This window comes from Manis javanica, chromosome 1, assembly GCF_040802235.1.
Source record: "Manis javanica isolate MJ-LG chromosome 1, MJ_LKY, whole genome shotgun sequence".
Lineage (NCBI taxonomy): Eukaryota > Metazoa > Chordata > Mammalia > Pholidota > Manidae > Manis > Manis javanica.
In genome coordinates, this window is record NC_133156.1 from 38,555,773 (window position 1) to 38,583,095 (window position 27,323).

At 38.9% G+C, this 27,323-nt stretch overlaps 1 protein-coding gene across 1 annotated transcript; it reads right to left on the bottom strand.

The window, feature by feature from the left end:
• Positions 1 to 29: 29 nt before the first annotated feature.
• Positions 30 to 26,088, bottom strand: HAVCR2 (hepatitis A virus cellular receptor 2). Its single transcript, XM_017644692.3, has 7 exons — positions 13,940 to 26,088; positions 12,626 to 12,964; positions 11,702 to 11,785; positions 7,438 to 7,478; positions 5,489 to 5,615; positions 2,143 to 2,179; positions 30 to 430 (listed from the first exon to the last, which is right to left on the bottom strand). The coding sequence occupies exons 1-7, from the start codon at positions 13,992 to 13,994 to the stop codon at positions 271 to 273; spliced, it is 843 nt and encodes a 280-aa protein (XP_017500181.3). The 5' UTR covers positions 13,995 to 26,088; the 3' UTR covers positions 30 to 270.
• Between the last annotated feature and the right edge of the window lie 1,235 nt (positions 26,089 to 27,323).

Consider the following 27,323-nt stretch of genomic DNA (forward strand, 5'->3'; position numbering starts at 1 on the left):
CCTTGTACTGTTCACCATGTAAGAATTTATTCACTATGTAAGAATTCGTTCACCATGTAAGAACTTGTTCGTTATGCTTCAGAAGATTGGAGACTGACAAGAGTGAGGCTTGAGATGGATTAATGATTGTACATTGAGCATTGACCCCCCTATACTGAATTTTATTGTTGTTAACAACCATTTGATCAATAAATATGAGAGATGCCCTCTCAAAAAAAAAAAATGAAGTAGCTGGATGTACTGGTGTTGATGGGTGACAGCCAGAGGCTGTCAGGCGTGCTGCCCATTGCTGATGTAGTAGTAATAGTCATATGGATCTTCCATTTCGTACATGTTCTCCTCGATGATATAGATGTTTTCCTCTGAGCGCATTCCCTCCACTACCGTACTGACTAACCCTGAGGGAGGGAGGTCTGTCGAAGTGGTGAGGCTGTGGAAGTAAAATGTTGCAGTTGAGGTAAGCATTTCCTGGGCAGCACAGAATAAAGAGAATAGGTTTTGCTGAAGAGATGGCAACCAAATGCGGTACATGATCCTTGATCAGGTCCTGACTAGGGGGGAAAAACCATAAAATAGCAACAAGATAATCTAGGGAACAACTGAGGAAATTTGAATTAATCTTAATTTTCTTCAGTATAAAATGGCATTGTGTTATAGGGAATCACAGACTGAAGTGTTTGGGTGAAGTGTCAAAATGTCTGAAATGTCCTTACAAATGCTTCAGAAAAACACTGCCTATACTCATAGAGAAACACAAAGTAAGCATGTCAACATTTTAACTTAGGTGTTTAGGTAAAGAGTTCTATTGTTCTTTATACTGCTATTTCCATTCTTCTGTGGGATTGAACAATTTTAAAAAGAAAAAGAAATCCATATGCTATGAATCCTATCAGATTTGAGTTTGAATTCTGTCTCTAATGCTCACCAGCCATTTGACCTTATATAAACTGTTTTTCTTTTCATTCATTCATTCAAGAAATATTTAGTGTTTTATACACAGTTCTGTGTAGCAGGAAATACAGAAGTGAACAAAATATGAAAATGCCATGGAAGTTCCATTGAGTAAATTTTGTGTCTCAGAAGGGATCCTCTGAAAATGGAAATAATATGTACTCTACCTTAAAGGGCTGCTCTCAGGAGTGTATTCATTCAATCATCAAATATATATTAAGTGTCCACTGAGCATCAGGTACTGCATTGGGGATACAGTTAATGTGACAGACAACTTCCTAATTTTCTATGAAGTTTACATTTATAGGTAGAAATGAACATTAACCAAGTAATTTCGCAAATAATGGTTTCAGCTCTAAAAAAGAATAGTGGCACAGATGATCTAAAACCATTGATAATTACATATTTTATTTGGCTTCATTTGACTTCTTTACTGCAGACTATTTTGTCTTCATAAAACACTGTCTATACTTCCTCTAAAATTGTTAGTGGTTTAGATACTATTCAATGGACAGAGTCATTTTTTTTCCTAAATTTATTGCATTCTACCTATGTACCAAACATCACCAAAGTCTAGTAAAAGTTATGTAAACTATGTGTATTTGGCATGGGGGTGTGTGCATGTGTGTGTTTATATATACATACATGGTCAGTAATGGAGACAAACTGCAGTATAACAGACCAGTGGTTCTGAGCCCTGTTTGCATATTAGAGTCTCCTAGAAAGTCTTTAGAAAAATACCTATGCATAGGCCTCATTGCCAAGGATTCTGCGTTACTGCTCTGCTGTTGGCCCCAGCGTGTTTAAGTGCCCTAGATGAAGCTAACAGGCAATCAGAGTTAAGAATGCTTGGGCCGAGCTGTAAAAGCCCTGACAGTAGATTCTGGATTTCTTGCTAATTTCTGTAACCCAATGCCCAGCCCGGAGACTGGAGGCAGTAGGTGCTCAATCAACGAAGGCTCACTTTATTGCAAAAAAAGCATTAATAGAGAAACAAGCATTTCTCATCAATGAGGAGGTAAATTCTATACCGTAACTTTAGGCATCAGGATGTAAACAGAGCAGTGTGCTTAATTTGCATTTCATAAATCTAAGGCAAAAAGGATGTATAAGTTTAAGTCCCAAAGTCCCAGTTCTAAGAGTAAAGTCTCCAAGATTCCCGCCTTCCCCAACCCCACTCATTAGTTGTACCTTAAATTCTGTCGCTTCTCTGTGTTAGGAGAATACCCTAGGTAAAAGGTGGAAGAAAAGTCAGTTAAAGATGCTTTCATAAGATAAATAAAATGGACTCATTGGGGGCAGGCATTGGTTAGGGAAATCTGGTCTCCCTTGTATTTAATTAAATCAAACAACCAATGTATGTTTTGGTTTATTACGTGGATTATGCTAGAAGTAATAAAGATGTATTTTTTGCATTCAACAAACTTGCAGAGCATTTATTCTGGGTCTGGTAGTATGCTAGGCACTGGGGATGCAACAGTGAACTGTGAGCCCTGACTCAACCAAGCTTGTTCTAGTGAGGGAGGCATGTGAATGATGACGATGACGATGATGTGAAATAAAGGAAACCAACAATGTGCTGAAACAGATAATAGAGAAGGTGGTTGGGAAAGAACTCTTAGAAAAGGTAAGTTCTGAAAGAAGAGAATGAGTCAGCCAAGTGAAGATACAGGAGGGGGAGCATTCAGGCAAAAAGAACCCCTGGGAAATACCCTGGTGGGTGCCTGAAACTGAAAACATGGCTGGAATAAGAGAGTGGGCCAAGAAAAGGTCTGAGAGGTAGGCTGGGGCTAGATCCTACAGGACCTTTTAAGCCATAATCAAGAGTTTGGATTCTATTCTAAGAGCTGTACAAAATAACTGATGGCCAGAAATATGATCTGTTTGGGCTTTAAGATCACCCTAGCTGCTATGTAAAGAATGGATTAAATGGAGGCATAAAAAAAAATGAGGAGGTAAGTAGAGATTACATTGCCTCAGAGTAAAGTGGTGACCAAGAGAGATGCAATAGTGAATGGATTTTAGATGTATTTTGGAGAAAAACTGCAGGAATTGAAATTAAATTTTGTGTAAGAGTGAGGAAAGAGAGGATTCAAGGATGGCTTCTGGCTTTCTGGCCTAAGCAACCAGATGGATGGCAGTGAAACACTATGATGGGGAGACCAGGGAAGGGGAAGGGAGGATGTAGCCTCTAGAGCTCCATTCTGGACATGTGAAATGTGGAAGACAGAAAAGTGGGGTTATCAATTGGACGAACTCTGAGAGTAGGAGAGAGAGAAATTAATGATGACATTTAAATTTATGGAAATATAGGCTATCATGTAGAAGTTACCTATGGAGGGAAAAGACCGGCTCTGAGGAATCTTAATATCTAAAGATCAAGCAGAAGAAGAAGAGAGAACAAAAGTGACTGAAAAGGGATGGCCAATGAAGTTGGAGAGTGGTGTTTCAAAAGCCAAGAGAAGGAAGACTTTCTAGAATGAGTGAAAATAAATTTGGTAAATATTGCTAAAAGACTGACTACGATGAAGACAGAGGTGTCCGTTGGTATTTAGCCAAATGGAGATCACTGGTGACCTTGACTACAACTATTTCTATGGTGCTTCAGGGGTAGAAGCCCCTGGCAGGTTGAAGAGTTCAGGGGAGTGAGAAGTAGGATCGACTCACCTGAGAAATACTACTGTGAAAGAGGGCAGAGAACTGGGGGGAGCTGGACTGTGTGAACTGGAGCATATTTTTGTGCTAATGAAAATAGTATAAGTAGAAAGGGAGAGATAGATGAGTCTAGAGAAAGGCATAAAAGGAGGAATGAAGTTTTGGCTAAGGCAAAAAGATACTTTGATACTTATCGATTGAGTGAGAAATGAAGGAGGTTTGAGTGGCAGTGAGGTATGGCTGCTCATCTTAAGAGAGTGCACTAGAGACAGGATTGCTGGGCATTATTGAGGGTCAGTGTATGGCTTTCTCGTTATGACTTAAAAACCTGTCACCTTGGTCGTAAGATTTTTCTCTAGCAAATTCTAGAGAAAAGATTGCAAATTGAACAGGACTTTCCCATCTGTTCTCCTAAGTAAGCATGTTTTGGGACTAATATTATATGCATGCACAAAGCATCAGACTTCTCTGTTCCTTATTACCCCTTTACACAAACTAGAATGGTCCCTAATCTCCAGGCCTTGGCAGAACTCAAAAAGATAATATTATCATTGCTCCTTATCAACCCATAGACTTCATATTCATGTGATTAATTTGCAAACTTCACCACTACCTCTTGGTAAACCTAGATAAGTGTAGGTGGGGTAATTTCTTTTTCTAAACCATCAATTTACCACTAATGGCAGACTAACACAGTGGTAAGGAACAGGAAGCTCTGGTTTCAAATCCTGTATCTATCAATTAACTGTGAGGCTTGGGGCAAGTTACACAATCTTTCAGAACACTGGTTCTCCATTTGGTAAATTAGAATAATATTAGGACCTTTCTCAAAATATGGTAATTATGAGGATTTATAGACTTAAAACATGCAGCAGCTTTAAGCCCCACAGTGAGGGTGACAACTCATCCCAGTTTTCCCTGGACTGTCCCAGTTTTCATATTGGAAATTTCACATCTTAGGAACCCTTCTGTCCTGGGCAAATCTGGGACAGCTGGTCACCCTACATGCAGTCAGTGTTTGTGTATTAGTAAGAAAGGTTGCTAGAATGTACTAGGCCCTGGGGTAGAAGGCCTCGGCCTCTGCCTGCAAACACAAGGGGATATACCCCAGTTATAAAATGTGTGCACTTATGGAGTGATGCAGTGCTTGGTTCTTGTTGTGATGATGGTTTCCCAGGTGTAATTATCTACTGAGTTCATCAAGTTGAACATGCTTTATATATGCAATTTATCATATAGAAGTCATACTTTAATAAAGCTTTAAAAAAATAATGTTAAGTAACTTCAAAAAAAATATGTTTACTGATTGCCATGATGGAGGAAAACGGCAATGTGCAATGCTGGCCTCGAGCTACTCCTCCCCAAAGACCTTGCCTGAGAAACAAATGAGATAGAAAAACACACAGAAGGAAATGATTTTCATTGCTGTGCTTCCCAATAAACCTAGACATACTCATGAATTGAAGAGGTTTGTTCTTAACAAAGGTAAGAGCATAGGGTACTGGTAAGCAAATTGCCTGCCTGGATTTGAATTCCAGCTCTGCCACTTAGTGAATTCTGAAACCTAGAGGAAGCAGCTTACTCTCAGTTTTACTCTTCTCTGCTATAAAATGGGGATAACAACACTACTTCCCTTATAAGATGGTGATGATAAGACGTGATAAGATGTGTGTAAAACATTTAATACAATGCCTGCCTATTACATGGTGATTTTTAAAATAAAAATTAGCTGTTATTTTCAAGGTGTGGAAGGACAAAAGGGTATTTAGTCTAATAACCTTTAGGTATAAACATAAACTTACATTTCTATCTAGATTTGTATTGGTTCCTGTATCAACAGTTCCTTATCAGAGGGAGGAAGAAGTAGTATCAACCAACTTACGTTTGAGAATTAAGGCACCAAAGATAAGAGCCAGTGCCAGCCCAGCAGAGATTCCTGCTCCGATGTAGATACCGATTCTGGTGATTGCGCCAGAGTCTTGTAACTCAATAGCCAATGTGGGTGTTTGCTATGAAAACACAAACAGAATTGCAGCAAATGGCCAGAAATCAGTCATGTGCTCAGCCAGTTTCATCGCTTACACATCAGACCATACCTTTACAGCAACACGGAAACACAAGGACTTGGATCTACTCATGAACTGTCCCCTTCTAGACAGGCCTCCCTCAAACCACCCAAAAAAGGGGATTAAGCAAGGGAATAAAATGTGCCCTTTTGCACTGTGGGTGGAGAAGAAACTCTTAGTAAATGGACTCCCCTCTCCACAAAACAAAAAACAGGCTCTAGAGTGGAATCCTGTTCATTCAGGATCCCCTGGTGTTCCAGGGAGTTTCAGCGTGGACATTCAGCAAGGACATTGCAGCTAGACAGTCTAGGGTTCAAATCCCAGCTCTGTCACCAACAGCTGAGTAATCTTGTAGAGTTATTGGGAAAATTAAATGACAAAAAATATAAAATGCTTACATAAATTTGATATGTCTTTTTAATAACTGACAGTCACACAGAAAATCCTTTTGCTTCTAAATTCCATGTTTCCCCTTTAAAAACAATAAATAGCAAACATTATAAAACAAAGAAGTCAAGGAAATTAAATCTTCCACTTATTCAATAAACATTTACTGAGGGTATGTTATATACAAGGTATTGTGCATCAAGCATTATGGATGCACAAAGGTACTTACAAGACAATCCTTGACTGCAGAGGGGAAGGGCAAACACAAAATGCTGAGCCTTGCTCATGAACACACAAGCAGGAGACTGAGGCAAATGGATACGACTCCTGAGCACATCCTCAAAGAATTTTTTAGTCGCTCCTCTAAGCTTGATTTCTAGTGGTTTTTCCCTTTTACTCTAAGAAGGTGGGGAACACTAAAGTACGGTTAACTGAAATATTGTTATATTTATAATTATATACATATGAATTCATGGCTTAGACTATTCCTGACTGATGTCCTGTCCTACATAAAGGAAATAAATGTAAACAAACAGTCTTTCTCATTAGCATTTCAATGGAAGCAAGAAGAAACATATTCTGGGGAGGTGCAGGGTTTCTGAACCCTCCACTGTGGAATACAGTTGTGCAATTTGAGAAGAAGGACAAAATGCTGTGAAAAAGAAACAGGCCCAACATGCTGTCCCTTCTGCTAGGCCAAGTCACCAAGCCAGAGCTTACTACCTAAACTTAATTACAGTTTCAGCCTCCCTCAGAAATGCAGGCAGTCAGGAATTTTCGGGTCAGCACATTGATAAAATAATCTGTCACATGAGCTTCCTCCATCTTCCCTAACAGATGAAGTAATCTGCATTTTATAATCTGCAATTTATAAACCCCCTGTTCTTCCCCCCTAAAAGAAAGTGACCTGGCCTGAAACAATACCTTCTTTTGCTAATTTAGTATACCCCCCACCCCACCCTACCCCACCTCCCCAGCCTATGAAAACTTTCCATTTTGTACAATTCCTGGAAGCATCTTTCTACTTGCTTGACGGGATGCTGTCCTACTCATGAATCACTTAATAAAGCCAAGTGGATCTTCAAATTTACTTTGATGAATTTTGCTTCTTAACAATACTAATGATTCTTGTTCTGGGTTTTACAGCCCTGACTAGGTGCCGGGCACTTTACGTGCATCACCTCCTCTGTCCTTACAACAGGCCTATGCAGTTAGAACTGTCGTTATCAACATGTTACAGCCAAGTAATCTGAAGCTGAGGGAGACTCGGGCATTTTTCCCCAGGAAAAGAGTGGACAGGAGGGAAGGCTAAGACCATACTTTCTTTTCTCTGAGTTAAGCATGAAGTTAGCTTATGTGCACACAAAAAGTTACTTACTGTTTGACTTTTATCATGGACAGTCTCTGGTGTCTGGGTGTCTGCCACAAAGAAGAAAAATAGCCAACAGAACAGTTAAGAATGTTTTCCTATATATGAATTTTTAAAAAATTAGATGCCTACAGTCCTATTTGAAATTAATTCTACTCCATTCTTTTCACAGTAATTAACTGGGAGACCAACATAATTTACTGGGCACTTACAAATCAACTTTAGGATGACATTTGTTCACACAGGTAATGAACCCAACGGTTACAACAGGCCACAACTGGCCGATAGCTAGAGGTGAGCCAAGAGCAGGTGGGGGAGGACTACTGGAAAAAGCGCAGGAGAGGCTCTTGCTAAAGGTCATCTGGGCCCCTCAGCAACAACTCCTGGCTTTGCAGTTGGCAGATCCTGAATTGCCACAATGTGCCCAGACATGCGCAGGTAACAGGAAAACGGCGGAATTTGACTGCTATATGACCTTCCACTGAGAGTGCCTGACAGGTATGGGCAAATTAACCAAAATAGGCATGGACATAACATCAAACTCACGGCACATGCAGCACCCGCCCAAATACTGGCAAGGAGCGGGACTTGTGGTGGCTAACAACAGCTCCACCTTAAGGAGGGACAGGGGAGGATGATAGACAAGAATAAGGAGGATCAAAATGGCATAAATGCCCTTAACTTGTAACCAAACAAGACACAAGAGTTGCCCACTTGGCCCTTCCAAGTGTACTTTCACTTTAACCTAATACACTCCTTGCTATCTGGTCTCTCTACTGAATTCTTTCCTTTGAGACAAGGACCAAGAAAACACAACTGCACTCAACTAGTAATACAACTATTTATATTTATATTCTATGAAACAGAGACCTATGCCAGGAAGACCTATGTGGAGTGTATGGTTTATTGGGTCCACAGGACCCCAAACAGTTCTGCAAAATTCCAAAACACTGATAATACTCTGGCAGGCATTATATATAACTAGACTTCTAAAGATAACAAAAAGTTTTCTTGAAAAAGTTTAACATCTACCCATTACGAGGAAAACTGCATATTTCATTGCCTAAAAATAAAAATAATGGCTATAGCTACAATTTATCATGAACAGGCATTATGCTACATGAAGCATCTCATTTAGCATTCAAAACTACTATACTAAAGTAGGGACTATTAGCTCCATTATACAGATGAAGAAACTGAGAATTAGGAGGTTCAGTGACTTAGCCAAGGTCACACAGCTTAATGAATGACAGAAACTGCCTTCCAAATTTAGGTCTGCATGGCTTGAAGCATACTTTCAACTATGCTACCTTAAACAGCATTTACCTCAGCATTGTCACTATTAAACATGTCACATTGTCCAGCTGACAGCTAGCCTTCTTTCCCTTTCATTCACTTATTTACTCATCTGCCTATCATTCAATGAACATGTGCTACATCCCTACTATATGCCAGCTATAGGGGACAGAGCAGTGAACAAGATGGGCACAGGCCCTGACCTATGGCTGCTGCATTCCAAAAATCAATAGATTATCAGCTTTGGGAAAATTAAGTAGGCCTACTCATTTTTCTGGCTGAGTCAGAGACTCTGAAACTTCTTAGATGTCATGGTCATTTTCTGGAAGCCTAAACCCCTTAATGTAAGACCCCTGGTTTAATAGACTATGATTTTGATATTATAAAAGCATATTCTCAGCCCAAAATTATTTTTTTTTAAAAAGTGAAGTAAAGAGATAATGTTCCACTTACCTTTGCTCTTAATACCCCAAAAGAAATTTAAAGTATAAAAACCACATTGCTGGAACTGCTAAGTAAACATGAATCTTAACCACACATAATATTTTCTAATGTAAATCCAGTTTCTGCTTCCCTACTATTATTTTTCTCGGTCTAAATGGTAAGACTGTATGACTTTTTTTTTTAACTTCATTTTACAGTGAAAATGATGGATCAGATAGAGGCTGTTCAGTCATCACAGCTTATTTTGACATAGATAGCTATCAACCAAGTGAGTGGGACAGCTGGAAGAAGTTGCAATGTTTTTCTGAGGAAGCCCAAAATTAGGCCAGGTTGGAGGCAGCAGAGGGTGTGGGACATGAGTGACTTCAAAGTATATAAATTTAATAGTTGCCACCTACTATGTATTATGTGCCAATCAGTGCTTAGTGCTTTCCATGCACATTATCTTTTTTTATTTTTTTTTATTAAGGTATCATTGATATACAATCTTATGAAAGTTTCACATGAGCGACACTGTGGTTACTACATTCGTACATTATCTGTTGGTCTTTACAATAGGTAGATACTATTATTTTCCCATTTTTCAGATGACAAAACTGACCCTCAGAGAGGTACTCTGCCCAAAACTACACATCAATTAATTAGCAAATCAGGTTCAAACCACGTCTACTTCCAGAGCTGAGGATTCACCCATGACCCAGTTCTGCCTCCTTCCAGTGGAAGAGAGATCACATTTGTTTTGTGCTCAAGGTGGGTTTAGGATCTTCCAAGATCCTTGCAAACATACTAAATGTGCCTATATTCCACATTAAAGAGAAGGTATGTATAACTACATACAAGTTGACTTGCAGACAACTAATTGACATAATGTTACAGATTATACACATGCCATTAAATATTTATTAATCTTTTCATTTTATTTGCTGTTTTGGAGCTGTTGCCTTCTTCTGTTTGACTATGTTCTGAGGCCTTTGAAAAGCTTAGAGATAAAAACTATAGGTAAGGAGACATACGTTTCTGGTACAGACAACCCTAAGGAAATGCACTGCCTCGTGAAGAAGTGACCTCCCAGCCAGGAAATGAGTGCCCACTTGGTGGTGATGTAAAGAGCTTTGGATCACAGGATAGGAAAATGGAACTAAATGATCACTGCAGTCCTTCTAGGTGTATGGTCATAGGATTCTTTATAATAATAGCACACGATAAATATATTGTACAACCTAATTGGTCCCCATTGTTGGGTATCATCTGTTCCTATCATACTAAATTTCCTCACTATTTGTATAAGAAATGATGGCTACCAATCAATAAAGAACCACCAGGATTAAATCTTTAGAGAGCTGAGGTTAATAACTGTAATAACAACTAATATCTGAGTGCTTTCTGCAGGCCAGTTACTATGCCGAGCACCAGGCATACATTATCACATTCCATCCTTACAACAATGGTATGAACTTGAGTACCTGAATTAACCCTCATTGTAGAGGTAAGGAAATAGAGCCTCGCAGAGTCTGAGCAACTTTTCTGAGTTAATAAAGCAAGTATGAAGAGCTGACATTGGAAGCCATTCTATCTTCCACTGAAATATTTAACCACAATGTCATTCTGCCTTCAGATCTTACCGAAAAGATAAGTCATAATAACCAACATGTATTGAGTATATACTTTGATAGGATACTGGGGTAAATACTTAAAGATACAATTTCTTGTTTAAATCTCACAAGGTGGGATTTAGGAGATTTCTGAGATTAAGATATAAGATTTACTATCCTTAGCCTCATTTTGCAGAATGGAAGACTTAGCTCCTGAGAGTTTAGAAGAGACTAGGACACCCATAGGAAATATTTAAGATTAACCTCCCTGAACACTGTGACCTGAGGTCTGCTCTTTTGACCCTATATTCTCTTCCAGAGCAGCACGGAAAAGTCTTTGCTGAATTACTTGATGGAGCAGCTCCTTCTGAGTTTGGAATCTGAGGAAGCTGGTGGGCTTTATTCCAGTTAAAAGGGATCCTTGAAATCACCTGATTCAACCCCAAACATGGACTGGGCCCAATTCAAGACTAAACACCAGTCTGGGAGTAAATCAGAAAATGAAAAGGACAACATGATGAGTTTTTTATTAGATTAAATTTATGTAATTTAAAAGAGTATCCTTTTTCTACACAATGATAGTAATAGGATAAATTTTTCTTTCCCTATTTGACAAAATATATAGATTACCAGAATTCATTTTTGTAGGGGTCAGGAATCTTATTGGGTGAAGCTACTCCTTGGATAGAAGAGGAAGCTGATATCCAGAGAAGTGAAAGGCTTTAACCCAGGTCACAGGGCTACTTTTGAATAATCCAGAATCCTAGTCTTGGGCTCCTTTCTTCCGGAATAGATTTGTCTCCACCAGCTCCCTCATTTGGGTGCATGGAAACATTCATGCCTCCACCTTTTAACTGTTTTTCCATCTTTTTCTCATATTCAAAATCCTCTGAACTCAGAAACCGACCAAAGGCTTCCTCTGACACCCCACGTATGATTACCTGAGCCATGTTCCTTGCTGGTGAACATCTCTGAAAAGGCTGTAGTATAGTCTCTCCATGGAGTCTGGGCAAGGGTGGCCTTGGCTAATGTCAGAAACAAACAGAAGCATAAAGCTTCTCTGAGAACAGAGAGCTTATTTCAGGGGATCAAAGGGGTAGCAGAAAAAATATGAAACACAAGAAATGAAGAGAAACACACACTCAGTCTCCGAGCCTACCTGGATCCCTTCGCTGAGAGTGTGTGACAATGTTGACAGAGATGTGTGACAGTCATCAGTCATAGTCTAATTAATAGAACTAACAGCCATGCAAATGGCCACACTAAATGCTTTCATAAAACATCTCATAAAATCTTTCCGATGGCCTACATGTAGGTATTATATTTTATAGAGGAAGTCACTGAGTCTAAATAACTTGCCCAAGATTATACAGCTAATAAGAGACAGAGTTGGATTTGAACTCAGCTGCAAAGTACATGCTCTATAAATCTTGAAACATAAAAGCATGTGCACCCCCATGCCTTACACACAGTCCAGGGTTCTCAATCTTGGCTGCACGTGGGAGAGAATTACCTGGGGTAGACTATAAAATCCCAGTGCTCGGCTCTACCTCCAGAGGCGCTGATCTGTAGGGGTTAACAGGCTTCCCAGGTGATTCTAATAAGCAGCCATTTTCCCAAAGCCACTGATCCAGGCCTTTCCTTTCATTTTGTAGAGCCTATCAACAAATTTCTAAATTTAATTAGGAATTAAATTCAATTAAAATAGTTGGAGGTATTGCTGGTAGGCCCTGTTAAACTTTAGGTCCTAGGGGCCCACCCCCAGGGCTGCAACTGGGGAGGTCAGAAGTGAGACCATTCAGTAGATTTAATATTATGTTCAGGTGATTCTTATTCATAAATAAGGCATGCAAAGGTCCACTCACCTGGTTTGATGACCAACTCCAGGTATGATTTTTTATCATTCATCAAGCCTGGGAATTGGATCCGACAGCAATAGATCCCACTGTCAGCAAAAGTCACATTCTTTATGGTCAAGGACACATCTCCTTCATGGAAATTCCCCTTTAGCTGGTATCTGCTAGATAGCTGCTTTTTTAAGCTTCTTCCATTAGTGCTGATCAACATACCGTAACATTCAAACACAGGACAGTGTCCCTTGCCCCAGCACACAGGCACAAGATTCTCAGGGGCAGCTGGAGAGTAACTGCAGGGCAGATCAGCATTCTGACCCACCTCAACTATGTACACCCCTTCCAAAGACCCTGAATAAGAAGGAAAAGAGAGCAAGATGCAGGCAATGAGTGAGGCTGGTCCATTTCTGGAAAACTCCAAGTAATGCCTTGTAGAATAAAAAGGAAACCAAGCTGTCCTGTTTGGAGGATGGTTCACTATGAGAGTGATTCTCAGACTTTAAGGGCATCAGAATCACTGGGAAGCCTTGTTAAAATACCAATAGCTAGACTCAGCTGCTAGCATTCCTGATCCAACAGGTCTGGAAGGGCGGGGCAGGCTAAAAAGCTGCATTTCTGGTTAGTTTGCAGACATTATTGCTGTGGCTGGTCTTGGAACCTTTCTGAAAAAACCAATGCCCAAAGAGAGAATTGTGCCCAGTCCTGTGAACACCAGAGGGCAATGCTGATGGAAACAGACAGTCAGAAAATGGGTCATTGTCAGCCAGGACATAGCTCACCCATCTGGGCTAGTTTGCTCAGCAATGAAGGGCAGTCAACCTAATACAAATCTCTCTCTTTTTTTAACCACTGGCATACAATGAATAAAAACTCTTGACTGAATAAGAAACTTGTGTATTTGAAACCACTCACAGGCTGTTTTGAGGTTTGAAATTAATTACCTTTTTAAAAATATATATAGGTACATGATAAAACATTCAAACAGCATAAAAGGTATATGAGAAATATGCTCCCTTTCCCTGCTTTTTCCCATTTCCCAGCTTCCCAGAATCTATACATTAAGAAGCATTTGTGTATTCCCATTCCCCTGAACACAAATAGAAGTCTAATATATGCATTGTTCTGCTCCTTGCTTTTTTGAATCAGCATGTGACTTAGAGTCATATCATTAGGTATAGTCATCTTCACTCTTTGCCTCATAGATATACCACGATTTATTTACCCACAGCCATGCTAGTGGACTTTTGCTCTAACAAACGCTGCACTGACCATCGTTGTATCTTCATCAGTCACTATCCAGTCGCAAAAGTCCATACCCAGACTTACTGGTAAGTGGTACCAGCAACAGCAGGACACAGTCAAAGGGAGAATGTGAAAACATGGGTGCTGAAGAAGAAAAGTCAAGCAATGGCTCTGTCTAGGTGCCGTTCTAATTCTCCAGTCGCACTGGGTATGTCCTGCAACTGTCTCTACTCCACAGTCACAGGATCAGGGGCCACTCTTCCCAACTACTCAACTACTGACCCAGGGCATCTGATTACCAATCACTCCTCTGTCACCACCAAGTCTACAGTCATATCAGAGGAAACCCCAGTTCACTGTCATGCTACCACACATCCTGTACACGTTCCGATACTTATCCTATTAGTGTCAACTAAGAGGAAGCAATACTCAGAGGAAGAAAAGCATCTCAATAAGTAGAGAGAGCCCTCTAATATCTCTGATGAAACAATCCTCAGCTTGAAATGGCTGGCATGTGTGTCCAGCTGGTTACCAGGAAACACAAGAAAGGAACATATCCACGCATTCATTCAGTCAACTAGTCAGTCATGTGACCAGGGTTAATGAAGCTCTGCTATGTGCCAGGTGCAGTACTAGGAGCTGGAGAATATGGAAATGAATGTATGTTCCTTATTCTCACATTTATCCACCCTCTCTACTACAATGATGAGCCTAATTCTTAGCCTTGTTCTAACACGAATTGAAATATATCATATAACCTTGCTGGATTTCAGTTTCTTCACTTACAAAATTTAGAAAATAAGGAAATTGTGTTAGGTGATATATGCCCAACTCCCTGCTCCAATATTCTGAGTGTGACCTGAACTTTCAAACCCTTCCTCTTAGGGAAGGTGCACTGGTTTCTGCAGTGCTTTCTTTCCCCAACTGTGGGGGGAACTAAGGGAGAACTTCATCTCATATACATAAGATAACCCCTCCTCCCACTGCAGGGGCTTCAGGCTTCAACGTCAGAAAGGGCTGAGTTCCAGCCACACTTTCCATCACTGCGATAGCATCTCAGACCCAACCACACTCAGCCTTGGAAGAGTGATTTGTCTGGAAACCTTAAAAGTTAATGGTTCTTTTAAAAAGGGAAATGAGCTCACAAACTGAATAGTTTCTGGAAACCTTGTGACCCTCCTCCATCTTTCCTTCCTGTATTTCATTGTCACTCACCTTTATGCCATTAAATGCATTTAATACACATATGCAGTTTATTCAGTGCATTTACTTCTACAGCATCCCAGAGCTGGCAGTTACTCATGAAATTATAGTCAATTTCTCTTTTTATAGATAAGGAAGCTGAGACCTGAAAAGGTTTGATTTACCCACATGCATATGGGCCATTTCAAATGAGAATATGAGTCCTCTACCCTCCAGACTTTTTTTCACTATAAACTACATTTCATGAATGTCATATTTGCCCTTAGAATGTCTGCTCATATAACTAATAACAAACAGCAAATGCCCATATTCAAGTATAAATTAGAGTGGCTTAATCATTTTACTAACTGTGATCCCAGGCAACACTCTTAAAAGTTTCAGTCCTCAGATTTTGTTTTTTTATTGTTATTACTGTTTTCTGTCCACCTTTAGAATTACTATTAGAAGCAGCTTTGTAAAACATTAACAATTTATTCATTGAAGTTTAGACATTGAAGGGGCCCAGAATATACTCTAACCTCCTTCTTTTCTGTGTATAGGGGGTTGTTTCTGGCATTTTCATGTTCACTCAACTTTTATTGCTTTTTACAAAAGGTTGTTTAGGTAATATATCCAATGATTAAAATTTAAAGCAGTATGAAAGCTTATATTAAGAAGCCTTGATCTCACCGCCCCAAGTCTACCAATTTCCACCCACTGTATAGGTTTCCATTTTCCTAAGTCTCTTGTATACAATCCCAATGCAAACACAAGAAAATACATATTCTTATTTCTTCCTTTCTTAGACAAATAGTAGGCATATTTTGCATTTTGCCTTTTTTATTAACTGTTTGATATAAAAATCTTATCATATACAAAAGCTTAGAGAATAGATAAAAATTCCCAATACACAGATTCACAATTATCAAACTTTTATTTTAAAACCAACCCCAGACACCATGCTATTTCACTCTTAAAGACTTAGTGTGCATCTTCTTTTTGACAAACAGACCTTCTGCTACACAACCATGACACCATTACCACATGACAAAATTTATAATGATGCTAGCAACACCTAATTCTTTAACCCATAATCAAATTTCCCAAATTATCTCAAAGGTGTCATTTTATAATAGGTTTGTTTAAACCCAGACCCAAAAAATATTTCTCCATTGCATCTGTTTGTTATGTCTCCTAAATCTCTTTTAATCTAGAACAGTCTTCTGTCCCTTCCCCACTGCCACTGACGGGTGGTACAAACCACTTGTCCATCTTCTGGGTTTATCTGTTTCCTTGTGTTGTCATTTAAGTTATTCCTCTTTTCTTTGTGTTTCCTATAAATGAAACTTAACTCTAGTGGTTTGGTTACATTCAGATTCGACTTTTTTGCCAATAAAGTTTCACAGCTGGTGCTGTGAGCTTCCATCACAATTGTCCGGTTGCTCCACATTTAGAGATGCTGAGATGGATCAGCTTGGACCTTTTTTAACTTAATATTCTGTCCTGAAGATCTCTCCATTTCAGCTCATATAGTATGTCCTCACTGCAGCTATAGAGATCTCACTGGGTGAAAACAACAAAAGTTATCATTCCCTGGAAATGGATACTTCCTGTCTGTTTATTTGTGAAGATATGAAGACCCATTGAGGGCTGATTCTTTAGTTACATGAAAAGGAAGTTTGTTTTTTAAAAGGAGACCTTGAATGTGGTTTTTGTTAAAGAAGTCTTCTGTATTCTGATTAATAGGCTTCTAAATTGTGCTTAGAAAGTTGTACCGTGAACTTCTTTAAGAGGCAGTTGTTGAGTGCTGGCTATAGTTACATAGAGGGATATTACATAAAACTACTGCATATGATACTACTGTAGAGATTAAGTTAGTGTTTTGCTTTCTTCCTTCATCAGCAGGAAAAGTGGCAGAAAATCTCAGACTCCACACGCATAGCCTCCACACACTAAATGGAAACATTAGAATTACGTGTAATTAGAACTACACAATAGATAACTAAAGGGCCACTTAACAAAATTCATAAAATAGAAGCTAGCAAATTTTACCCAGGTCACAAGGCAGGGATACATGGGTGATACAGGTGGGACTATCTGGAAACACCCAGTCCAATTAGAATCTACCCTACACAATAAAGCAGGTGCAGAGGAATGCTCATTGGGGAGATAACTGTAATACCCACTAAATGTGGACTCCAATACATACTTGATTGGCAAAGAAAATCTGCTATTTAACCTAATCTCATTAGGTTCCATGTACCATTAGTCCCAAAATTTTGCAAAGGAAGACATTACGGATGGATATTAAGGTTAAGAGATTAAGTTAAGCAATTTTGAATTAGCTGTTCTGACTACCAGACTGAAGTTAGCTGTGTGACTTCCCTTTAATAGTCCTTGTGACCTTTTGTGTCCATACAGTACTTGAAAAAACCTTTATTTTATTGTATAAGTCATATTCACTGTAGGAAATTCTGAAAAACAGAATGAGTATAAAAATAAACTAAATAAAGGCTTTAATCTCAGTACCACGAAACACTCACAATCAATACAATGGATCGCCTTTCAGATTTTCCTATTTACCACTCTGTATATATACAAACGTGTTAATGTCAGTGTAACTCTGGGGAGAAAATATTTTCCCAACATGGGACAAAATACCCTTGAAACCAAAATAAGTCAAAGGGAGAAATAAAGTCGGAGAAACTCATTTATTGCTTACAAGCAGTCATCCACTTCTGCTTGCCCGTCTCTCGTGACCCAGCTGCAAAAAGGGGTCCCACGCAACCTCTCTGGTCCAGATATGCCATTGCTCATCCTTGTAATTACCTATTGATACGGAGATGGCCTACTTCTGTCCACCCCTTGGAAACACCTATTGACATGGAGATGCACTAAGGCCAGGCGAGAGATTCTGGAAACATTGATGTTTTACCCACAGTTGATCTTGTGGGTGTATCACTGGGAGGTCTCGCTCGTAGACAGTTGTGAGCATCATGAACACAACAGAACCCAGGAGAAGGCACAAACATCTCCTTGTCCTCCCCCTTAAAGTGCCTGTCAGTTCCGAGACTCCAGCCCAGATGGAAGACTTTTTACTTTTATTTTTTGTGCTCTCACTGTTCACCTGCATCTGGTTGCTCTCAACCCTCCCATCGGTTCCCAGCCCTGAGGGTACCACTTCACTCCAGAGATCCTGGGCATACTTGGTGGGGACACCACGTCTTCCGGGGTCTTCAGAACAACACATTTACAAGGCAAATTTCTCATTGCTGACCACGTTTCAAAGGATCATCTTATGACAACCAACTCTTCTTTTCTTACCAAAGACTTGATTTATATTGCAGATGACAGAAAATCCAACTCAAATTCACTTCAACTTAAAAAGTTTATAAATTTCATTGGCTGACAGTATTGAAAAGTCCAGCTTTAGGCAAGACTTGAATCAATGGCCCCAGTGAGGTGACCGAGGACCCAGTTCCTATCTTGACTGTCTTGACCCGGTGTTGACTCCTTCCTCAGATTCTACATGGCACCGCTCTCCAGTACCTGCAGAGCACATATCCACATACCAACATCTCTTGGCTGCTCCCACACAAGTCCAGAGACTCACATCCCCTCAAAGGCTCAGATTGGGTCACAGGCTCATTCCTGAACAATCTGTGTCCACAGGGTCAAAAAGGACTGATTGGGTTGGGCCTGGGTCACATCCCAAAACCTCATGTTCTGAAAATGAGAGAGGGCATTTCCCCCAAAGAAAAAGCGCAGTGTGTTTCAGGAGAAATGGATGCTGAGCAGCAAAAGCAAATGACCAGTACAGATGCCTTCCCAGAAAGTGATGGGGTGGAGAGATGGGGAAAGAAAAATCTGCCCCTTTAAATATGCATGGTTCTTCTTCTTACAAAAAAAAAAATTTAACTTACAAGGATATGCTCTTCACAACTCTGGGGAGATGATAAAGATCTCTTGGGTTTACAGAGTCTTGATATTTAGTAACAATGGATGGATGAATGCCAGACAGATTAACTTTGAGGTCACATTCAGACTGGTGAAGGGCCAGGTTAGAGCCCTCTCCAGTGCTCTTTGCTCCTCGGAACAGAAAACAGTGGCCCAGTGAGGACACATACGCATTTTAATATATCACAATATACACAGCAAGTCACCTCCAGTTGAAGTCAATACTGCTCCTGCCCATGGAATCAAATTTGTTCAGGGTAGAGGAAATGGGTAGGGGGGTGAAATAATTTGCCCTTACTCACTCAACAAGACTTCCAGTAATGAAACTGAAATGGGTAAAAAGGGGTCTACCATCAAGAAAATTCTGTTGAGCTACATGAGTCACTGTGAAGACTCCTACCTGTGGTCTCATCTTGAAAATGCAGGTCCCACCACTTCCTACAGAGGCCACACGGTACTGGAGCTGTGTGCGTGGTCCCTCATCCTGAACATGTTCTCCAATGTGGCACCTCTACTTTCTTTTTGTTTGATAATTAATCTTTCACTCCAGGTTCACAGAGTAAAGCTGATCATACTCCTCAGTGAAGGGACATACTACTCATCATCAGTCCCAGTGAGGGCTCTTATTTCATTTTACTATTTCCTTCCTTTGTCTCTGATCCACATTCTTGTTTTCCTCTTTTCATAGGCATCCACTTTAAAAGGAAATGGTGAGCAGTTTTCCAAAGTGCATATTTCAGCTCTCATTTTCACCAGCAGAGAACTCTTACAATGTTCCACACCTTTACCACTATCAGTATGTCTGACTTTTTAATTTTTTCCAATACGATGAGTGTATGGTGTGTCACAATATGGACTTAAGGTTAAACTACTGTTTAATGGAAAATACAACATGTACAAAACATTGCATAAACTTAGGCTTATGGTTTACTAATACTTAGAAAGCAAATACTCAAGCAAACCAGGACCCAAAACAAAAACCAAATCATTGCTAATCTCCTAAAGGCCCTCTGACCCCTACTCCAAGCCAGTATATCCCTTCCTGAACACAAAACCTTCCACGTCTCCTACAGGTAATCATTATTAGAAATTTTGTAATAATCGTTTGTTTTTTTATACTCTTACCACCTGTGTATGTATCCAAAAATTATATATGTAGTTTTGCTTATTTTCAAACATCATGGGAATGAAATCATATCATCTATAGGTATTTTTGTGTTTTCTTTCTTTCACTCAACAATGTATTTGCGAGAGCTATTCATGCTGTTGTATATTCCTGTAGGTTGTTTTTATTACCAAATTGTTTCCCTGGGAGTGAATATGTCTCAAATTATTTGTTCATTCTATTTTAGATGAACATTTTGTCTTATTTCGATTATCAGAGGCAATGAGGGCATTCTCATACATGAACCCCATGTATTAGGATTCAGACATCCTAATATATACACATATGGGAGCTTCTCTGGAATTTATTTCTGACAATGGAATTATAGGGTCAGAGGATATATATACATTTTGAACCTTATCAAATAATACCTGTTTTCCAAGACATCTACCAACTGTTGATCAATATTTCTCTTATTCCACTTCCTCATCTACACTTGGTACTGCCAGATTTTTTAAAATTTTTCCAGCCTGGTAAAGGATATAATAGCATCTCACTGTGACTTGACTCTGCATTTCCCTCATTATTAACGAAGTTTATAAGCATGTTCTCTTTTGTTTATGAACCATGTGGATTTGAGGAGGGGTCGGGGGACAAATGAGTCTTTTGAGTCTTTTGCCCACTTTTCTGTTGGGTTTCTCATTTTTTTCCTATTGGTTTCTAAGAATATATATTCTGGATACTAGTCCTTTGCTGGTTCAACCTATTATAAATATTTCTCCTACTTCATGGCTTTTCACTTATTTATGGTGTGTTTACTTGAACACACAATTTTTTAATTTAATGTAGTTAATATTTACTAGCCTTTTCTTTTGTGGGTAGTACTTTTGTATTTTATTTAAGAATTCTCTTACCCAGAGATTATGAAAATATCTGTCTCTATTAGCTTTAAAAGCTTTACACTTTTGCCTTTTACTGCTAAGCCTTTAATCCTCCCAGAATTGATTTTTGTATGTTTTGTACCAGCCCCATTAATTGAAACTTCTAGCATTTTCCCACTACTTTGTAATGCCATCTCTGTTATATTTCAAAAATCATACAGCATGGATCTGTTTATTGGTTTTCTATCCTGTACCAATCATATAGGTATATTTGCCTTTCCTTCCATCAATGTAATACATTGTTTTAATTACTGCAGCTTTATGGTAGGTATTGATACCACGGAGGACAAATCCTCCCCTTAGTCCTTTTATCAAGGTCATCTGGGCTATCTGGGTCCTTTGTACCTCCTATACATTTTAGTATCATCTTACCAAATTAAAGCAAATCAAAATAAAAAAAAAAGCCTGGTGGACATTTAACTGGCTTACTTTGAATCCACAGACCAATGTGGAATAAATCTGACCTCTTTACAATATCGAGTGTTCCAATCCATAAACATGTTTTATCTCTTCTTATATTTAGAGCTTTAACAATAACTCTTAACAAAATTTGAAAATTTTTCTCCACACAGGTCTTCAACTTATTCTGTGATTATTTTTTCCTGGGTACTTTATTGATGCTATTTTACATAGTATCTTATTTTAAAATTTTTATTTTCTGTTTGTTGCTGGTATTCTAAAATGCATTCTATTTTTGGATGTTGATTTTTTTTTCTCCAACCAGTAAACTCTATTATTAATAAATTATCTGTAGATATTATTGGGTTTTCTATGTAAACAAGCATTTTTTCTGCAAATAAGGACAGTTTAATTTCTGCCTTTTCAATCTTTTTTTTTACCATGTTGGCCATAAAATCTTGTACATATTTAATAGAAGTTTTGATACCAGGCACCCTTGCTTCATTCCAGTTCTAAAAGGAAAGGTTTCAGCTTTCCACCTTGAGTAATAATATGTGCTGTAGTTTTTATGGAGCTACCATTTGTTAGATTAAGGAGGTTCTCTTCTGTTCCTAAATCTCCTAAGAGACTTTTTTTTCATTTATGGATACTAAATTTTATAAAATGCTTTTTCTGCATTTATTGAAATGATCAAATGATTTTTCTTTTGTGTATTATTGTGACAGACTACATTAATTAGTTTTCTATTTTACATTCCTAAAATAAACACAGACTGGCCATAAAACATTACTTTTAACAGATTATTGGGTTCAATGTGCTAATATTTTGTTTATGCTAATCTCATAAAAAGAGTTGGGAAATGTTCCTTCTTTTTATTCTCTGAAAGAGATGTATGAGCTAAGATTTTTTTTTTCTAGCAATGTTTGGTAGAACTTCCCAGCAAAGCTATTCGAAGGTGAAGTTTTCTTTGTAAGATCTTGAGTACTGGTTCGCATTTTTAAAAATTATAAAAAGCCTTTCAAGTTTCTTTTTATTAAACCAATATTGGTAATTTCATAAGAATTTATCCATTTTGTCTAAATTTCCAAATTCATCAGTATAAAGTTTTCTATAATATTTTCATATTATTCCTGTCTATAAAATCTACAATATTGCCCCTTTTCACTTCTGCTATTATTTGTGTGCCTTCCTTTTTTTTCCCTTTATTGTTCCCCCTGAAGTAGCAGTGACTCAGAGCTCCAGGCTCTCAGGCACCACCCCAGCCCTTCTAGATCAGACGCTTCAGCACGCATCATCAGCAAGCCTAAGACTTAACTGAGTATGTTGCCTGGGAACAAATGAGTTTCAGAAGTAAAGTGGTTCTTCGCTTCATTCTCAACATTATACGGCACCTACCCTATGAAATGTGTACTATTTATTATTATCATAGTTAAGGAAATTTGAGTTTCAACTAAGGCTACTCAGCTAGTATATAATGGAACCCAAATTCTACCATATCTTGCACTTCTTCTATTAAACCTTAGCTTTATTTTTGCCATTTACTATCTTGAGTATCTTTGATGTGTGGCAGGTTACATTCTTGAGTCTCAATTTCTTCATCTGTAAAATTTAATATTTTTCTAATTTGACTATGCCTAAACCCAAATGTAGACCTGGACTATATGCAGAAATTTGCTTTTATCATATCTAGATATGATACTTTTCCTATAAATATTCTCATTTTTAATGCTGTTAATAGATAGATGGTATTCATAGTAGATCCTTCTGTTTGTTGAATGACTAAATAATCATGAAAAACAAAATAAAGATCTGAAAGGCATTTTTCTGTATAGTTCTGACACAATGCATTTCTGACCAGCCCCACCGCCCCACCTGACTCCCATCCTTTGAACGTCTTTTCTTACTCCAAACCTAGAGTGCAGGGCAAGGACCCAGCAGCTTTACAGAAATTGGTCATATGTGTTAAGCAAATGGGAGGAGCATCCTACTGTCATCATTTATTCAGTACCAACCAACAGTGCTGAGGTCTTCCCCAGGTCTTATCTAGGCAGCCCTGGGAAAAAGGCTCTGATTAATAGACTCTAATTCACAACATAGTACTGATTATTTTGAAAAATTCACGCCCTATTCTTTCCACAAGAAAAGATTTTGTAGGCCACAGACGGGCACAGACAGCAAGTCTCATTTGTTGAATAAAAAGCTCAATACAACAAGCAGTACCTGAGTTTCTTCGTCTTACTCCCCTCTGCCCCCTGGCGGCAGCTTCTAAGCTTGAGGTGAGAGTGCCACTTACTGTTAGACTCATCTCATTACAATTGAAAACAGTTAAATTTTTCCAAATGCCAAATGCGAAGGAAAAAACACTTAGCAGGAAAGATAGTTGACCTTTGATACCTTACTAAGTATCAGAAATTGTGCTAAATATTTTGTTGTCTCACTTAGGTCTTAGAAAAATCCTTTAATTTTTATTTCTGTGACTATTAGTAGAAACACACTGGTTCTGCGAAAACACTCCAGTTTAGAATACAACCACCTAGATCATAACCTGTAGGCCAAATACCGTTGGCTGCCTGTTTTGTACACTCCACAAGCTAGGAATCATTTTAAATATTTAAATGGTTGGGAAGAAATAAAAGGAATAATGTGAAAATAAGTTCAAGTTTCAGTGTCTACAGTTACTTGGGAACATAGCCACACTCACTTGCTCAGAGTGCCTAGGGCTGTTTTCATAACCATAGTTGTTGAGTAGTTGTGACTTCAGTGCCCAAAATATTTACTCGCTGGCTCTTTATTGAAAAAGTTTGTCAACTCCTGACCTGATTCTAATTTGCATATACCACCTGGGCAAACCACAAAGCCGATCCTGTTTCATAGTGGGGATAAAATCTACCAACATAGGTTTTTAGGAAGATCAGTACTGTAAGAATAGTATCTCAAGATACCCACAGAAGCCTAAGACATAAAGGCCTAAACATGTCCAAAGGGAGCTCATTACTTCCCTCTACAAATCTTCCTCCCTCAGTCCAGTGTCATGTAGTGTCTGAGTATGGACTTTAGGGTCAAAATGCTGGATTCCACTCTTGGCTCCACTATCTGTTAGTATGACTTAACTACATGATTCAGTAGAGGAGTGGGAAAGTATGGAGGTAAGTGCTTAGGCTTTTAAACGACAATGTTTCAGTCCTGGCTCTACCACTCAGAAGCTTGGAGATGTTGAGTAAATTACAAAACTTCTCTGAGCCTCTGCTTCATCTTTAATATGGGTGTAAAAATCATATTGATGGGTTGTTGTAAGGATGAAATGACTTTGTGTATATAAAGTGTTTAGAAAAGTGCCAACAAAGCCCTATATGTTTGCTGTTGATTTCCTATCAGATTTAGGATAAAAAAAAAACTTCCCTTGGCCTTCCAAATCCTGAAATCTGCCCTCCATCTGCTTCTCTAGCTCCAACCTCCCCACTATGTTGCAGCCACAATAGCCTTTCTCACCCAAATCATACCAATTTATTTCCTTATGAGACACTTGCACTTGCTATTTGCAGTGGCCCCAGGACCTACCTAGCACAGGTCTTTTATCTGAAATACAGCACAGCACAATTGGAGCTGCCTTCCAAAGCCCTTAATAAACGTGATCAGGTAACACAGCTTGAAAAGAGGTTAGGTTGACCGGGCGTTATGAGCAGGCAATGGACATAAAACTGGAGAATTCTTCTGAGTGGTGCAATGGATGGATGGTTGAGGGACAAACTTACACCTTCCAAAATCAACTTGTTTTGTTGTTTATCTTCCTTCTATTTCCTACCCACACTTGATACTCCCAGCAACGAAATCAGAGTCAGGCATAGAGAAGACAATATACAGTCCATGAATAAATACAATGAATAAATGAATGGATGAATGGGGGGACCACCCTCCTACAGATAAGGGGAACACGAATTAGTACCACCTTTTATCTTTGTAATTTATATAAAAAGTTTACATGTGTTTAATTTGTAGTAGACATCTACAGTATGGTCAGCTTAGCACCTCCTTTCCCCTGACAGGTGAACGACCTCCTCCCACATCTTTTGGGAACTAATGCTTACAGGATCCAGGCCCCAGCTGACTGGACAGTGGTGCAAACTTAACACCTGGGAGCTGTTAGCAGCCATGCTCTCCACCCATTCTATGAAAAAAGTTGGTTTGTAAAAAGAATGAAGCTATCAGAGAGAAGTCAAGATTGGGAAAGACACAGGTGGTCTGGATGGAGTTTGAGCCACAGCTGCCCTGGAGAACCCCCAGTCCTCTTCGTAGTTAAGATGTTCAACTTATCCTTCCATCACATAACAAGAGCTACCTCTTCAACAAGTTTTGTTTTTTTTTTTTGCTTCAACTAGTTCAAGGAGAAGGTATGATAATGTAATAGTCCTTTAACCTACTGCATAGTAAAGTCATCTACAGATTTCTTAAAACCAATGCATGGCTCTACTCCAGAACAATAAAATCAGAATCTCTATGGTCTGGGGCACCTTGGTCATTTCAAAAGGCACCCAGAATATTCTTCCAGGTATTTCACTTTGAGGAATCAATCTATCAAGAATATTCATGATATAATCAGATATACAGATATCTTTTGATCCTCACAAGATTGAAATACTTTAAACTTTTAAACTTAGTAACTATCAAACCACTAGTGTTCCTTTATCCATTGTAGTAGCAGTTCACATTACATCTCTTAGAATTGTTTATGTCAGGCCCAGCCCAGACACTCTCCTGAAGCCAGAATTTAAAACACATTCAGACACACACACAAAAAGAATTTAAGATTCTTCATGTAATTTTAATCTCCCCACATACACATACAAAGTTCGTATTTAACTGATGTTGTAAGTCAACATTATAATGTGATTTGATTAGGGTATTTTTCATGCAAGGGTTTGCAAAGCAGCCAAAAACTGGTTTTATTTATCTTAGCCCAACATCCTTCTCAAGGTTTTATAGGGGTTTAAGTCAAAGAAGAAAGATTTCCTTAGAAAGCAGCTCATGTTATGCAATGTCCAACTTGCCTCCTCACAAAGGATGAAGGGGATCCTCTCCCCCTATAATTTAAGCTTAACAGCCCTGACTGTCCTCTGAAATCTCTGGATCCCAAAGATCTCAGCAAACACATACCAGAAGAAGAAAAAAAAGGGACTGGCCAGCTAGCTGCCTAACTGAGAAGTGTCTACCCAGGAACAGCCTACATTCCCAAAATTTTTAAAGAAAAGGATGAATATTTCACATATAGAACTGGCCTGTGACCACTTTAAACTGGACTTCTGACACCTTTAAGACTGGAGACCTTAGTGGAGCAAATCCCCAAAGGATGGTATACTGGAAACCAGGAATTGAGGGAAGAATAGAAAGTGGGCATCTGGGAAGTACTGTTTTTATCAGAGATTCTTAAGCATGGATTAGAATCGACTGGGTGCTTGTTAAACCACAGCTTATTGGGCCTCACACCCTAGTTTGATTTAGGAGGTCTGGGGTGAGTGTTGAGAATCTGCATTTCTTACAAACCCCAAGTGATGTTTATGGGGCTGACTATGCGGTCTACCTTAAAAGAAAGGCCTGGCAGAACCTCAGATACAAGGTACCCTGGTGCAAGAGAGGGTGGAAGCGAGTAAACCAAAAGTGTGGAAATAAAATCTCAGTTCTCAAAAAAGTTGTCTTCTTTCTCAAGTCAAATCAGCAGGGGTTGAAAAGGTGGGTTAATGAAAGGAGGACCTAGTCCTTGGTCATTTCAGGACCCAACTAACCAAGCCTTTACCATCTTCAAATGGCTTCTAAAGTTATCCCAGGTGTGGCTATCCATCCAGCAGAAAAGAGAATGGAGGATCACGCCAAAAATCTTTATGGAGCATGG

Bases quoted from the DNA above. Each gene is read 5' to 3' on its own strand.
- HAVCR2 (XM_017644692.3), bottom strand. From the start codon at position 13,994: ATGTTTTCACATTCTCCCTTTGACTGTGTCCTGCTGTTGCTGGTACCA. The intron at 11,786-12,625 runs GTGAGTGGACCT...TTCTGACATTAG, and splicing joins GGAGTTGGTCATCAAACCAG to CCAAGGCCACCCTTGCCCAG. The intron at 431-2,142 runs GTACAACTAATG...TTACTTCCACAG, and splicing joins GAGAAGCGACAGAATTTAAG to CCTCACCACTTCGACAGACC.